Here is a 15487-nt window from a genome sequence, read left to right on the forward strand (position 1 = left end):
ACTATATCCCTCTTTAACCATGTATTATCCCCATCTACTATTTCCCCTCTTTAACCCTGTACTATCCTTATCTACTATATCCCTCTTTAACCCTGTACTATCCTTATCTACTATATCCCTCTTTAACCCTGTATTATCCCTATCTACTATATCCCTCTTTAACCCTGTACTATCCTTATCTACTATATCCCTCTTTAACCCTGTATTATCCTTATCTACTATATCCCTCTTTAACCCTGTACTATCCTTATCTACTATATCCTCTTTAACCCTTATTATCCCTATCTACTATATCCCTCTTTAACCCTGTATTATCCCTACTATATCCCCTCTTTAACCCTGTATCATCCCTATCTGCTGTATCCCCTAAACCCTGTATTATCCCTATCTACTATATCCCCTTTAAACCACTAGTATCCCTATCTACTGTATTCCCCTTTAACGCTGTACTTCGACCATTGGAATTGGATCAAATCTAATGATTCGAACGATTCTAAGTAAAAATTGTTCAACTATTCGACCATTCGATAATCGAAGTATTGTCTCTTTAAACTTCATACTTCGCGACTTTAAACCTACCGAGCTGCAATGTTAGCCTATGGGAACCTTCCCCAGCACTTTTCTAATCTTTTTTTGATCCAATAAAAATCCTTCGATCCATCGCTTAAAATCGTTCGAATCATTTGATTCAAAGAATTTTATCGTGCCAACCTAAAATTAGCTAAAAATAACCTATTAGCTTTTACTGAGCTCACTCCCCCATTACACCAGTCAGTGTCGGGATAACTGAGGTCACCCATAATAACAACTTGACCTAGTTATGAAGTCTCGTCCATTAGTCACAGTATCTGGGCAACTTTCTACTCACTTATCATTTACCCGACAACAGGGCCAGGCCAAGGGCACCCGGTCAGCTAACCCCGCCCCCACATGCGTGATTACATGCGAGCGCACATAACAGAGGTGCAACAAAGGGGAAGTGGAGGGGCAGTTTGGGGCAGGGGAGGGACAAGCTGTGAGCATTTGCAAGCAGAGGAGGTCACTCGTTTTCAGTCTAGTATTTACATTATTCATTGGAGAGTTAGACCTATAGTTACTGTTAGATATTTCTCTGTGTAACAGTGGGATATCCTTAACTATGCACCCCGCCCCTCCCCCATAACCCCATTATACCAGAGCCCTGTCTACACCAGCTTCTCCATAATGTCCCAACTCATGTTCTCCTCCTTGTCTACATTAAACACTCATCCAGCCATTCTTTCCCCTAGCAGAGACCCCCTTTCCATTGAGGCCCAATCCAACACAGCTATAGAGATTGTACCCCAAGGAAAAACCAGCCCTGTCTCCCATATATTACGACTGCCCCCCTAATGAGAAATACAGCATTGAATGTCATTCAAGAACAGTCCTTGTATAGATGGGTCACTACTCAATAAACCAACAAAATCAACCAAATTGCCAAATGTTTATTAGTCATTTACAAACAGATCGATGTTGTGATCTGATTTCTTTCATGTCGGCTGCCATCGGGGACCAAGATTTATAGTGGGGCCCAAAGATGACAAATGGGCCCCGGTGCCCCCGTCCCTCCCCCGATGGCTGCCTCAGGTCTTCAGTTCTTCCAGCCTAAGGAAAGAGAGTTCAGTGTTAGACATGGAGCAGGTATGTGTATAAGAATTCTGAAATTCATTTCCATTTACAATTTTATCAATATCATATTTTGTTACATGACTTTTTTTCGTGCTAATTTAAAGGACAACTATATCTATAAGAACATTTTCTCCTGGGCTTCTCTCCATAAAGCCAACTATAATAATAATGAGCAATGTCCTTACCTCTTTGCAGTTGTTTTGCAATGCTCCTCTTCACAGCTGCTTCATCACACAGGTTGCTGATAAAGGGGTGATGGAGAAGCTGCCGTGCGCTTGGTCTTTTTGCTGGGTTTTTCTGCACGCATTCTTGGATGAAGAAATTGAATTCTTCACTCCTGGAAAATGAAATTGAGGCAACGTTATAATTACTCATACTATAAATATAACATTTTATGAAAAGTTCATGCCATTAAAAGACTGATACCCCCCTTATTTACTTTATGGTGGCCCCATTGACTCCATTGAAAGTGCCCTGGTTTGTGGGCGTTTGTTTGGCAGACCCTCCCTTTTAAAAGTAGTCGGCGGGGAGGATTTAGCACAATTTTAGAACCAGGGCCCAGGAGAAGTCAACGTAAAGAATTACTATTAAACAGGTAAGATCCCTTTTTATTATTAAGTTGACTTGAGCAAGTTAGGGACCACCATGTGGGGTTACCTTGATGTGGTATGGTGGCTTAACTAATCTTATGATCATGATTTTAGAACAAAAAACCCTGTTCTTTTAAAATTTCAAATTCATATGTATTTATGTATTTATTTAACTTATTTAGAGCTGGTATAAAATTCTTAAAAATCAGCCATAGGTGGGCACCCACAACCCCCCCCCCCCTTCTTATTAAAAGACTGAGCCCTGAATATCCCATATGTCTCCAGTCCTAGCACAGAAGTCGGAATCTGCTTTCAACTGCCCCCCCATGGGGATGTTGCAATTTAGGGAGGGGGCCAGATTATACTTTGCATCTGGGGGTGGGGGGCCCAGGGGGTGGTGGGAGGCCCCGGCCCCCCAGTCCAACACTGTATGTCTCCCTATTTATAGTAACTTGCTGACAGTCCTTTGGTTAATCTTCAGTAAGTCTCCTTTACCATAACTTCTCCCTTACCTATTTCCCCTCCTCTTTCACCCTGACTCTCTCTTTTGCCCACTCCCTTACTCCCATGTCAATTTCCCACCCTCTCCCTCACTCCCTTTTCCTATTTGAGGGGAAATCACTCACCATTTGTCCCAGGTTGGTCTTAAAGCAGGACCAAAAAGAATCTGGTTCATCAGCTGATGTTTACTGAGCTGTCCGTATGCTAAAGGATGTAAGAAAACAATATATAAGAACATGCTGACAATCCCACCATTTATTTCATATCTATAGTCTGTGTATAAAGGGTTCGAGTTATCACTATTCTATGTGACATCACATAAATACTCTCTGACCTTGCGGGTAACAATTGTTTTTGGATTACGATACAGACGCAAGAGTTACTTACGGAGATAACCTTCTACCATTTCCAGGGCTGACACTCCCAATGACCAGATGTCCGCCTACATGTTAAAATATGGGGGGAAAAGAGAAATATTAGAGTCGATTCTGCACAGGGAATATTAAACGAATTCCATCAAGCGATTATTCCGATGCTTCTGTTATTAATCCCCCTGACAGTGGTACTATGTGTAACTGAATAACATATTCATTATAATCATGTCTCTCTGTACTCCATATAAAATACATTTCAAGGGAAAATGACTGAAGCTTGTATTGCTAAATAACTGCACTAAACAGAGAGAATTTTTATTTGACTCGCAGTGTTGGACTGGCCCATTGGGAGACCAGGAAAACTCCCCGTGGGCCCAGGTGTTTGTGGAGCCTCTCGCTTCTAACCATTTGGCCTATTTCATGCTCATTCCCTAGACTCCCTAGACTAGGAGAATAAAGAGGGTGAGAGAGGAGAGGAGTATAATATTTTGGAAAGTGGGCCCTAAACCTCAGGTTTTCTGGTGGGCCCCTGGTATCCCAACCCAACACTGCAGAGTGGAACTGTAACTAACTCCAAAAAGCATCAGTAATTGCATGAGGCTGGTTCCTAACATTCCTGTTCCCTGCACTTAGAATCCATTCCCCTCACTCACTTCTCCCCTCTCATAGCAGGGGAACCACTTTTACAACTCTGATTTCCCTCTTATGAGAGAGTTCTGTGAAATGAGTGAGCAAAACATTGGCTGCACTTCACCATGAGTAGCCCATATAGATTTAACTAAAGGCAACAATACCTTGTGGTCATAGTCGAGGTTCTTCTTTCTCATACAGGCAAGTGCCTCCGGTGCCATATATGTTAGAGTTCCTTCCGTGCTCGAACTCTTCCTTCCCATGGTGGCGCATGAGAAATCACCTGGAATTGTACGACAAAAGCATGAATTCTAATGCTGAAGATACAGCCCAACAATAAACATGATGGTAACATGAGAATATTAGATCATCTATTTCGTGGAAAGCCTTAGCGCTGGGATTATTGTTTCTTCCCAGATTAAGGCTTCTCAAAGGTCTATTTGATCATTTCTACTCTTGTGAGACAGAGCGAGATAAAACTGACAGAGCAGATTGAACAATAAAAACACCCTCACTCCTCATTCATTAAAGCTTTACAACATCCTCCCTTTATTCAACATTCTAAGGGGAAAAAATAATTTTTTTTACTTAGAATTTTTCATGAAAATTATAGATTTGTTTTTTAGATTAATAATCCCCCCCATGTTACAAACCATAAAATCTAAATTTGCCATTTCAGACAAGTCAATGGGAGAGGCACATATCTCAACTTAAAAGTTTTCGTGGTCAGTGCTGGGTTTTAGGGAAGCACCGAATCCAGGATTCAGTTCAATGTTCTGCCATTTTCAGCAGGGTTCAGATTCGGCCGAATCCTTGTACCTGGGTCAAACTGAATCCCAATCCTTAACATAATGTGACTTTTTATCTCAAAATAAGAAAGTAAAAAACTTTTGACAAGCGATTTGGGGGGTTCAGCCAAATCCAAAAAAGTGGATTTTGTGCATCTCTACTGGGTTTAGATTGAAAATAAGACTTATTTATGGGTTTTGAGTGATTCTGGATAAAAGCCCAAAGAAATTGAGTGATTCAGACATTCTCTCGATTTTATCAAGTTTTTTTTTTTAATTAATAAGCTAATATTGTGCTTGTGAATTTATGGTCATGCGTTCTTAACTAAAGTATGAGATAAATTTGTATTATAGAAAAAAAAACCCTAAAGGGGTTATTTACTAAATCCGAATGCAAAAATCACGGAATTTATGGACTTTTTAAAAAAATCACACATTTTTCAGAATTTATTAAAAAACTAAGGATGGAAAAGTCCACATCAGAAAATTCAGCATTTCAGACCTGTCAAGGTTACATATTAAAGGTGGCCATACACGGATAGATCCGCTCGTTTGGCGATGTCGCCAAACGAGCGGATCTCCCTCCGATATGCCCACCTTTGAGTGGGCAATATCGGCTGATCCGATCGTGGGCCCTAGGCCCAACGATCGGATCCTAGCGTTCGCCAAACGGGCGGTCGGATCGCGGGACCGCATCAACGAACAGATGCGGCCGCGATCCGACGGGATTTTTAATCCCATCCGATCGAGATCTGGCCGACTTTCGGCCAGATCTCGATCGGGGAAGCCCGTCGGGGGCCCCATACACGGGCCAATAAGCTGCGACACGGTCTGTCGGCAGCTTTTATCGGCCCGTGTATGGCCACCTTTAGTCAATGGCAGAAGTCCCAATGATTTTTGATGTGCGTTGGGTTTTGTGCAATACCCATAGTTTTTGGAGCTTTTGGCAAAAAAACATAGGAGTTAGGAGTTTTCAGGTGAAAAATCTGAAAAAAATCAGAATTTTCTGGTTGAAAAATCGCAAAAATTTTGATTTATTCCCCCAAAGCCAATTTTGGGGAAAATGTAATAATAAATAAGCGGCAATAAAGCCAATAAGAATTGATCAGTGTTTGCAGCAGAACATGTTGAGATGAAAGCAGACTTTGATAAATAACCCCCAAGTATCACTTACCAATCTTAACATTGCCGGATGACGTCAGCATTAGATTGATGGGCTTGATGTCATGATGGATGACTTCCACTGTCTCTAGGTGGCACAGACCCTGGGAATAAAAGTAAGAATATAAATATTTTCATGCTTTCATAGGCAAATTGAATATATTGTGAATAGTATGGAGGAGGTTTACGTGTGACATACCTTTATCACCTCTTTACAGATATAAGCCGTCCACTTCTCGCCCAAAGAATTGTTTTTCCTTCCGCTCATGAGGTCACGGATGGTCCCACCAGTGCACAGTTCCATAGAGATCTAGAAGACAAATAAAGAACATAAAGTACATATCAGCTACAATTTTATTGGGAATCATGGGGTCCACAGCTCTCTCTCCTTACAATATGCAACTGTAACAATGTACCTATGTATTTGTGCAAATGTTAATATATATATATATAGAAGTATCTAGTGCACATAACATTACACTGTGAGAAACAAAATATATAATAATCGGTGCTCATTGCCGGATATGGTTAAGCTTTGCATTAGGCAATACGGGTGTGTAAGAGCCTTCCATGCTATAGTTTACTATAAAAATACTCTACATGCAGTGGTTTTAGCTTCTACTTGTTGTACCTATGAGAGTTGCAATTGGCTGTGGGTTACATACATTGTGCTCTTTTTACCAAGCTATTCCTATCTCCATGTAACACCAAAGCTTCTATTAATGCTCTTAATTGGAATATTGGGGCACAAAGGAGTATGTATGTGAATAAACATTGTCTTACCGATAGACCTTTATTCGGCGTGCTCCTGCGCGGGGCCCGGTGATAAAATGCCCCGTAAAACCTGATGACATTGCGGGTGGGCCGGTGACCTTCCGGAGGATTTCCAGTTTTCATTCCTGGTATTTTTCATTCTAAATTCAAAAAAGTTAAATAAAATAATACACTTACCATATAAAATACCCCACCTTAGTTATGAAGAATTACCGCTTCTAAAAACGATCCACTTATTGTATAGTTACAGGGTGATTAGGGATCATTTATAAAGAGCCAAAGAGAAGTGCACAAGCACTAAGGAGCACAACAAGCAGGACCCTTAGTGATTGGTCAGGGAGAGCTTTGGGGTCTCGCTTCCACTCTGTACCCCACCTGCCAAAAGCATTAGGGCAGCTCTGTTTTGGGGTACAGAGGCCTGTGCCAATTTATTTTCCATGGAAGGGAGTATAAAGAACAATTTGTACCCTGCAGACTTTCATGATGTAAAAGACCCCATATTGAGTTTGAGAAAAAATGCACAACCATCAGGTGTAGGGGCCCCTAAGGAGAAAGGCCACTTGGGCCCCCCAGTCTGACCCTGCCTGGGAACTTGCCAGTATTTTGGTCAGCATGTTCTACTTTCTTACTGATAATCATAACATTGGTGGAACCAAAAGGCTTATTAGTATCTAATAACAGTAAGAGTGTGAAGTCATTACCTCCGGGGTCATTGATGATCTTTATGGCCACCTTCTTTTTGTAGGTCAATATGCCATCCCTGGAACAGAAGCAGAGAAAGAAGCTCCATCATGATTATGAACATAACAGTTTGGTTAAAGCAACAGATATAGCGTGGGACTAGGGTAAGGTTTAGGGGCAGATTTATCAAGGGTCAAATTTCGAGGGGGTTAAATACCTAAAAATTCGACCATCGAATGCAACAAATTTGAATTTGATTATTGAATTTGGATATATTCTCAAAAAGTTGAGCCATTCGTTGGATCGATCAATCGATTGAACAATTTTTATTCCATCAAAAAACGATTTTTACTTCGAATCATTCAAATCATTCGAATTGATGGAATTTAGCCTATTCGATAGACCAAGTACCCAAAAAATTACTCGAAATTTGAATTTTTGCATTCGAATCCTTCACCAGAGCTTAGTAAATCTGCACCTTAGTGTCAGACTCACAGAACACACGACAAATACACAAAAGGGACAATATTGTAGAGAGTAAGACCAATGGGAAGAATTATAGAATCACTAAAATACGTGATATTGAATAAAATATCTCACCAGATGAACTCGAGCAAAATGGACCCTCTCCAATGACTCTTTCCGATTTTTAGATGTTTCTCGGTTTTCTAAAAGGAGACATTATAAATAACAATATTAAAATAATGTAATACATTTATATGAGGAGCACGGGTGGGATAGGGAGAAACTGGAAGGGGTTTAAGTTAAGCTTTTAGGTTCAGCTTCTTTTCTGAAAATAGTCCAAAATAAACTACAATCTACAATTTGACCTTATTTATCATTGAACAAACTCGATAAAACTGTTTTGGAAAAAAATAGAAAAATTTGTGTTATTGTGAAAAAAAAAGAACTTTCTGGGATTTTCTGCTCGAAAACACTCAGCACAGACCATAAAATTCAAATTTGAAATGGGACTTTTGCCCATTGACTTGTACAGGACCCGGCAGTTTGGAGATGACGTATTTTTCAGATTGCAGACAATAGCAGCCCTTGGGGATAATAAATCTAGGAAAAATTCCAAGTTTTCTCCAGTTTTTAGCATTTGGACTCCAATATTAATAACTTTTGCTTACCGGAGTATCTTTGAGAGCGGAGTTTGTTTTCCTCCTGGGGAAAGAAAAAAGTTTTTATCAGATGAGCTCAGTTTATTATAAAGAAAATGATGAGTGAAAGGCAGGTATTAATGCCGGACACCCGTGATATCTCCTAGTTAAGCCATTTGTGCTTCAATTACCTAAAACCTCCAGCTTAAAGGGGAGATTCACCTGTAAGTTAACTTTTACTATATTAAAGAATGGCTAATTCTAACCAACTTTTCACTTGGTCCTCGTCATTTATTTTCTAGTTTTTTTTTTAATTATTTGCCTTTTCTTCTCTTTCCAGCTTTCAAATAGGGGGGGTCACTGACCTCATCTACAAACAAATGCTCTGTAAGGCTACAAATGTATTGTTATTGCTACTTTTTATTCCTCAGTTTTATATTCAGGCCTCTCAAATTCATTTTCCAGTCTCTTATTAAAATCAATGCATGGTTGTCAGGGTAATTTGCACCCTAGCAACTCATTTTCTAAAATTGCAAACAGGAGAGCTGCTGAATAAAAAGCTAAATAAGTCAAACCACAAATAACAATAAATTAAAACTAAAGGCAAATGGTCTCAGAATATCCCTCTCTACATCATATGAACAGTTGATTCACAGGTGAACAACCCAATTAAAGAAGAAGCACATTATCCAAACGACTATATTTGTGCCCCTAATCAAACAGAGCTAAAGAGCAGGCTGGTTGGTTGTTATTTTTGTGCCAAGTCATTTCTGTTTAAACTGTCATTGATCTGAGCAGGAACACTTGAAACAATCAAGTATAATAATTAACCCCCATAATGTGTAGCCTTACAGAGCATTTGTTTTTAGATGGGTCAGTGACCCCCATTTCAGAGCTGGAAAGAGCCAGAAGAAGAAGGCAAATAATTCAAAAATGGTTAAAATATAAACAATGAAGACTAATTCGAAAAACTACATAAACTGGCCATTATGTAACAAACTAAAAGTTAACATGAAACTGAACGACCCCTTTAAGAGAGAAAATGAGAAAATATTGGTTTTGTGAGAATAATAGAGAATATGATGAAATCCATCTCATTTCTTCCATTATAGTTTTTTACTCTTTGATTATTTTCTGCTTACCTGACAGTGGAGGAAGTTGATGGATTGGGTTGGTGGTTGGGGGGAGTTGATGGAATTCTCCCCCTCGTGCTCAATCACTTGTTCTTCCTGTTTAACACAGAAAATAAAGATCAGGAACAAATATTTGCTATATCCTCTTAATTCCAGCACAATTGTGGCTGCACTCCAAGGGGGACATTTACTAAAGGGCAAAGTGGCTGCGTAAATTCGCCAGCGTGATGTCCTTTTGGCACTTCATGGCGTGTAATTTGCCAAGGAGATAGACTCTGGCGCAACTTCGCCCTCTAACACCAGGCACATTTTTCGGCAGTGTTACTATGCAAATTTATTTTAAGTTTTTGATATTACTGAATGTTACTATCTTATCTAGTGGCAAGTGCAATAGATAGATAGACTTCCTCAAAAAATAGTTGGAAATTTTTCTAGGTCCCAAAAAATGGTGTTTTTTTCCCTATTTAAAGGGTGATTGACTGAAAAAGATCGTAAATGTTTCCCCTTCCCATTATATTTACTAACATATGGCACCTAAACTATACAGTGGGCACATGTGTAGGACATTATAACAACTTTATATCATTTTATTAAGGTTCCCTGGCCTTGTGTAGTGTAATGTATTTGCTGCAGCATATACGCCCATTGTACTTTAACTGCACACCGTATGCTAATTAGCCAACACTAGAGTAACTTCAACTGCTGAGCGTAATTTCGCTGGCGTAATTTTGCTAGTGTTCGTTACCCTGTGCGCAAGGAGTGGCGAATTTCACCTGAACAAGTTGCATCTGCTGCAATTGCACATGATCATAACTACAGGTACAACTGAGCTTCATTTAGAGCCCCTGTGTATTGGAATTTAGTTATGGGGGAACAGGGGCCAAAAGAAATTTGTGTGATTTGATTGGATAGGGGCCTGAGTTGGGACCAAAATAAGTTTAAATGGATTAATATTTATAAATGAGCTCAAACCTGAGCACTTTCCTCCGGCTCCTCCTCATTTCCCAGATCCTCTTCCTCTGGGCTTTCCTGGCAGTTGTTGGTGCCAGATGATTCCTGGTAAAATAGAAACAATTAGTGAGCATCTTTCAAGGTGAAGTGATTAAAGTATCATTAAAGACAATTATTATCACATGCATTTAGCTCCTCTAAAGAAGTGGTTTGGAATTTATGGGGGAACAGATAGAGCCTATAGACGTTTGAGAGATGTGATAAGGGCCTGTTGAATCCAGGATTCGGGATTCGCCAGGATTTTTTCAGCATGATTTGGATTTGGAACCTTATGCTCGGCAGAACCGAATCCAAATCCTAATTTTCATATGCAAATTAGGGTCAGGGAAGGAAATATCGTGACTTTTTGTCACAAAACAAGGAAGTACATTTTTCCCCTTTTCATACCTAATTTGCATATCCAAATTAGGATACGGTTCTCGGCAGAGTTTTTCGCATAGAATTCTGGGGGTTCTACCGAATCCAAAATAGTGAATTCAGTGCATCCCTATTAAAAACATGTTTTATCACATCTATTCAGCTCCCTGGGGAAACTACTAATATTAGTATTTTATTGGTTTTGTGAGATCAACTCAGCTGAGTAGAGAATATGATGAAATCCATCTCATTTCTTTCATTATAGTTTTTTACTCTTTGATTATTTTCTGCTTACCTGACAGTGGAGGAAGTTGATGGATTGGGTTGGTGTTGGGGAGTTGATGGAATTCTCCCCCTCGTGCTCAATCACTTGTTCTTCCTGTTTAACACAGAAAATAAAGATCAGGAAAAATTTTTTGCTATTTTTCTCATAATTCCAACACAATTGTGGCTGCACTCCAAGGGGGACATTTACTAAAAGGTGAAGTGGCTAATGTTAGCGTAAATTCCAGCGTGATGTCATTTTGGCACTTCACTGGCGTAATTTCGCAGAGAGAGACTCGGTGTATTACTGAACTTTAACTCTATCGCCAGACTTGCCTTCCCACCTCAGACCAGGCAAAGTGCAATAGACTAGATAGGACTTCCTCAAAAATTGGTTGAAACATTTTCTAAGTCCCAAAAAATGCTGGCGTTTTTTCCTATTGAAAGGGTGATAGACTGAAAAAGATTGAATTTTTTTTGGGGGGGGTACCCTCATTCCCCCTACATTTACTAACATATGGCACCTAAACTATACAGTGGGCACATGTGTAGGACATTATAACAACTTTATATAATTTATTAAGGTTCCCTGGCCTTGTGTAGTGTAATGTATTTGCTGCAGCATATACGCCCATTGTACTTTAACTGCACACCGTATGCTAATTAGCCAACACTAGCGCAAATTCAAACTGCTGAGCGTTGTCGTAACTTTTTCAAGCTTCATTACACTGTGCGCAACTTCGGATCTTCATAAATAAGCAGTGTCCAGGCAAATCTACACCTGGCGAAGTGTTGTGATGTGCGCAAAGCCAGAGCTGGCGAATTTTCACTGGTTACTGAATTTGCCCAAAGTTGCATCTGCTGCAATTGCACATGATCATAACTACAGGTACAACTGAGCTTCATTTAGAGCCCCTGTGTATTTGGAATTTAGTTATGGGGGAACAGGGGCTCACAGAGTCGTTTGTGTGATTTGATTGAATAGGGGCCTGAGTTGGGCCAAAATAAGTTTAAAGGGAATAAAGTTATAAATGAGCTCAAACCTGAGCACTTTCCTCCGGCTCCTCCTCATTTCCCAGATCCTCTTCCTCTGGGCTTTCCTGGCTGGTGTTGGTGCCAGATGATTCCTGGTAAATAGAAACAATTAGTGAAACATCTATCAAGGTGAAGTGATTAAAAGTATCATTAAAGACAATTATTATCAAATGCATTTAGGCCCCCTTAAGGGTAAGTGCACACAAGGAGATTCAGGGAGATTTGTCTCCTGGCGACAAATAGCTGGTGACAATCGGGCAACTTCAAGCAACTTTAGAAAACGCATCACCGCGTGTGCTTTAGCACAGACGATTTAACATTATAGTCTATGCGAAAACACGCTGAGGAAATTCTGGGTGATTGTCGCCAGGAGACAAATCTCCCTGAATCTCCTCGTGTGCACTAACCTAAGGGCTCCTAGAGACGAGCGTTTTTAGCTGCGCTTCCCTGTGCTCCAGTTTCATGTGTTCAGCCGCAGGGGAGCGCAGGAGTAGATGCACTGAATTCTTTTCAATGGGGCTGTACTCACACAGACACATGTAAGTGAGGAGAGCAGGTTGGGACACAGCATGTTGCATTTTTCCTGCATTTGGCACTTACATGTGTAGGTTATAAGAACAGCCCTATTGAAAAGAATTCAGTGCATCTACTCCTGCGCTCCCCTGAGTCTGAACACATGAAACTGGAACTCAGGGAAGTGCAGCCAAAAATGCTCACCTGTAAGAGCCCTAAAGAATTTATTTGGAATTATGGGGGAACAGGGCCTATAGATTAGTTTGTGTGATTTGATTGGATAGGGGCCTGAGTTGGGACCAAAATAAGTTTAAAGGGAATAAAGTTATAAATGAGCTCAAACCTGAGCACTTTTCTCTGGCTCCTCCTCATTTCCCAGATCCTCTTCCTCTGGGCTTTTCCTGGCAGTTGTTGGTGCCAGATGATTCCTGGTAAATAGAAACAATTAGTGAGGCATCTATCAAGGTGAAGTGATTAACATCATTAAAGACAATTATTATCATGTGCATTTAGCTCCCCTAAAGAAGTGGTTTGGAATTCATGGGGAACAGGAGCCTATAGAGACATTTGTGAGATCTGATTGGATAGGGGCCTGAGTTGAGGCCAAAATAAGTTTAAATGGTTTAAAGTTATCCTAAAAATGCATTAGTCAGCTCTTATTGAGCTCCACCTGGCTGATGGTATTGCTCCGCTCCTCTACTAGTGGTCTATTTCTCCTGGATGATGATATTGCCAGGCTCCACTATTGACTCCTGGTAAATAGAGAGACACCACTTGTGTACCATCTAGGTGAGGTACTTACGAGTAATTATAAAAACTAGGGATGCAACGAGTCCAGGATTTGGGATTCGGCCAGGATTTGGCTTTTTTCACCATGATTTGGATTTGGCCAAATCCTTATGCTCGGCGGAACCGAATCCAAATCCTAATTTGCATATGCAAATTAGGGGCAGGGAGGGAAATATCGTGACTTTTTGTCACAAAACACGGAAGCAAAATATTTTTCCCCTATTCATACCTAATTTGCATATTCAAATTGGGATATTTTTCGCACAGATTTGGGGTTCTACCGAATCCAAAATAGTGAATTCAGCGCATCCCTATTAAAAACATGTTTTATCACATCTATTCAGCTCCCTGGGGAAACTACTAATATTAGTATTTTATTGGTTTTGTGAGATCAACTCAGCTGAGTAGAGAATATGATGAATCCATCTCATTTCTTTCATTATAGTTTTTACTCTTTGATTATTTTCTGCTTACCTGACAGTGGAGGAAGTTGATGGATTGGGTTGGTGGTTGGGGGAGTTGATGGAATTCTCCCCCTCGTGCTCAATCACTTGTTCTTCCTGTTTAACACAGAAAATAAAGATCAGGAAAAAATATTTGTTATTTTTCTCATAATTCCAGCACAATTGTGGCTGCATTTCAAGGGGACATTTACTAAAGGTGAAGTGGCTAATGCTGCGTAAATTCGCCAGTGTGATGTCATTTGGCACTTTATATAATTTTATTAAGGTTCCTGGCCTTGTGTAGTGTAATCTATTTGCTGCAGCATATACGCCCATTGTACTTTAACTGCACACCGTATGCTAATTAGCCAACACTAGCGCAAATTCAAACTGCTGAGCGTAATTTTGTTGGGGTCATTTTTACAGCGGTCGTTACCCTGTGCGCAACTTCGGATCTTCATGAATTAGCAGTTTCCAGGCAAATCTACACCTGGCGAAGTGTTGTGATGTGCGCAAAGCCAGAGCTGGCGAATTTTCACTGGTTACTGAATTTGCCCCAAAGTTGCATCTGCTGCAATTGCACATGATCATAACTACAGGTACAACTGAGCTTCATTTAGAGCCCCTGTGTATTTGGAATTTAGTTATGGGGAACAGGGGCCTATAGAGGAGTTTATGTGATTTGATTGAATAGGGGCCTGTGTTTGGACCAAAATAAGTTTAAATGGGTTAATGTTATAAATGAGCTCAAACCTGAGCACTTTCCTCCGGCTCCTCCTCATTTCCCAGATCCTCTTCCTCTGGGCTTTCCTGGCAGTTGTTGGTGCCAGATGATTCCTGGTAAATAGAAACAATTAGTGAAACATCTATCAAGGTGAAGTGATTAAAAGTATCATTAAAGACAATTATTATCATGTGCATTTAGCTCCCCCAAGGGCTCTTAGAGACGAGCGTTTTTAGCTGCGCTTCCCTGTGCTCCAGTTTCATGTGTTCAGCTGCAGGGGAGCGCAGGAGTAGATGCACTGAATTCTTTTCACTGGGGCTGTACTCACACAGACACATGTAAGTGAGGAGCGCATGTTGGGACACAGCATGTTGTATTTTTCCTGCGTTTGGCACTTACATGTGTCTGTGTGAGTACAGCCCCATTGAAAAGAATTCAGTGCATCTACTCCTGCGCTCCCCTGAGTCTGAACACATGAAATCTGGAACTCAGGGAAGTGCAGCTAAAAACACTCATCTGTAAGAGCCCTAAAGAAGTTGTTTGGAATTTATAGGGAACAGGGGCCTACAGAGTAGTTTGTGTGATTTGATTGAACAGGGGCCTGAGTTGGGACCAAAATAAGTTTAAAGGGAATAAAGTTATAAATGAGCTCAAACCTGAGCACTTTCCTCCGGCTCCTCCTCATTTCCCAGATCCTCTTCCTCTGGGATTTCCTGGCAGTTGTTGGTGCCAGATGATTCCTGGTAAATAGAAAACAATTAGTGAGGCATCTATCAAGGTGACGTGATTAAAAGTATCATTAAAGATATTTATTATCAGAAGCATTTGGCTCCACTAAAGAAGTGTTGGAATTTATGGGGGAAGTTATGGCTGATGATATTGCCAGGCTCCACTATTGACTCCTGGTAAATAGAGAGACACCACTTGTGTAACATCCACGTGAGGTGCATAACGATATCAATAAAA

At 40.4% G+C, this 15487-nt stretch overlaps 1 protein-coding gene across 1 annotated transcript; it reads right to left on the reverse strand.

Moving 5' to 3' along the window:
- Positions 1-1589: 1589 nt before the first annotated feature.
- On the reverse strand, positions 1590-8889 carry LOC121399760 (traf2 and NCK-interacting protein kinase-like). The gene is made up of 12 exons (XM_041581322.1): positions 8885-8889; positions 8283-8316; positions 7750-7817; positions 7170-7228; positions 6478-6593; positions 5894-6004; positions 5708-5798; positions 3910-4028; positions 3129-3183; positions 2867-2945; positions 1836-1987; positions 1590-1626 (listed from the first exon to the last, which is right to left on the reverse strand). Exons 1-12 carry the CDS (start codon positions 8887-8889, stop codon positions 1613-1615), a joined length of 903 nt encoding a protein of 300 aa, XP_041437256.1. The 3' UTR covers positions 1590-1612.
- Between the last annotated feature and the right edge of the window lie 6598 nt (positions 8890-15487).

The sequence above is a fragment of the Xenopus laevis genome, chromosome 2L (genome assembly GCF_017654675.1).
Source record: "Xenopus laevis strain J_2021 chromosome 2L, Xenopus_laevis_v10.1, whole genome shotgun sequence".
NCBI classification, from domain to species: domain Eukaryota; kingdom Metazoa; phylum Chordata; class Amphibia; order Anura; family Pipidae; genus Xenopus; species Xenopus laevis.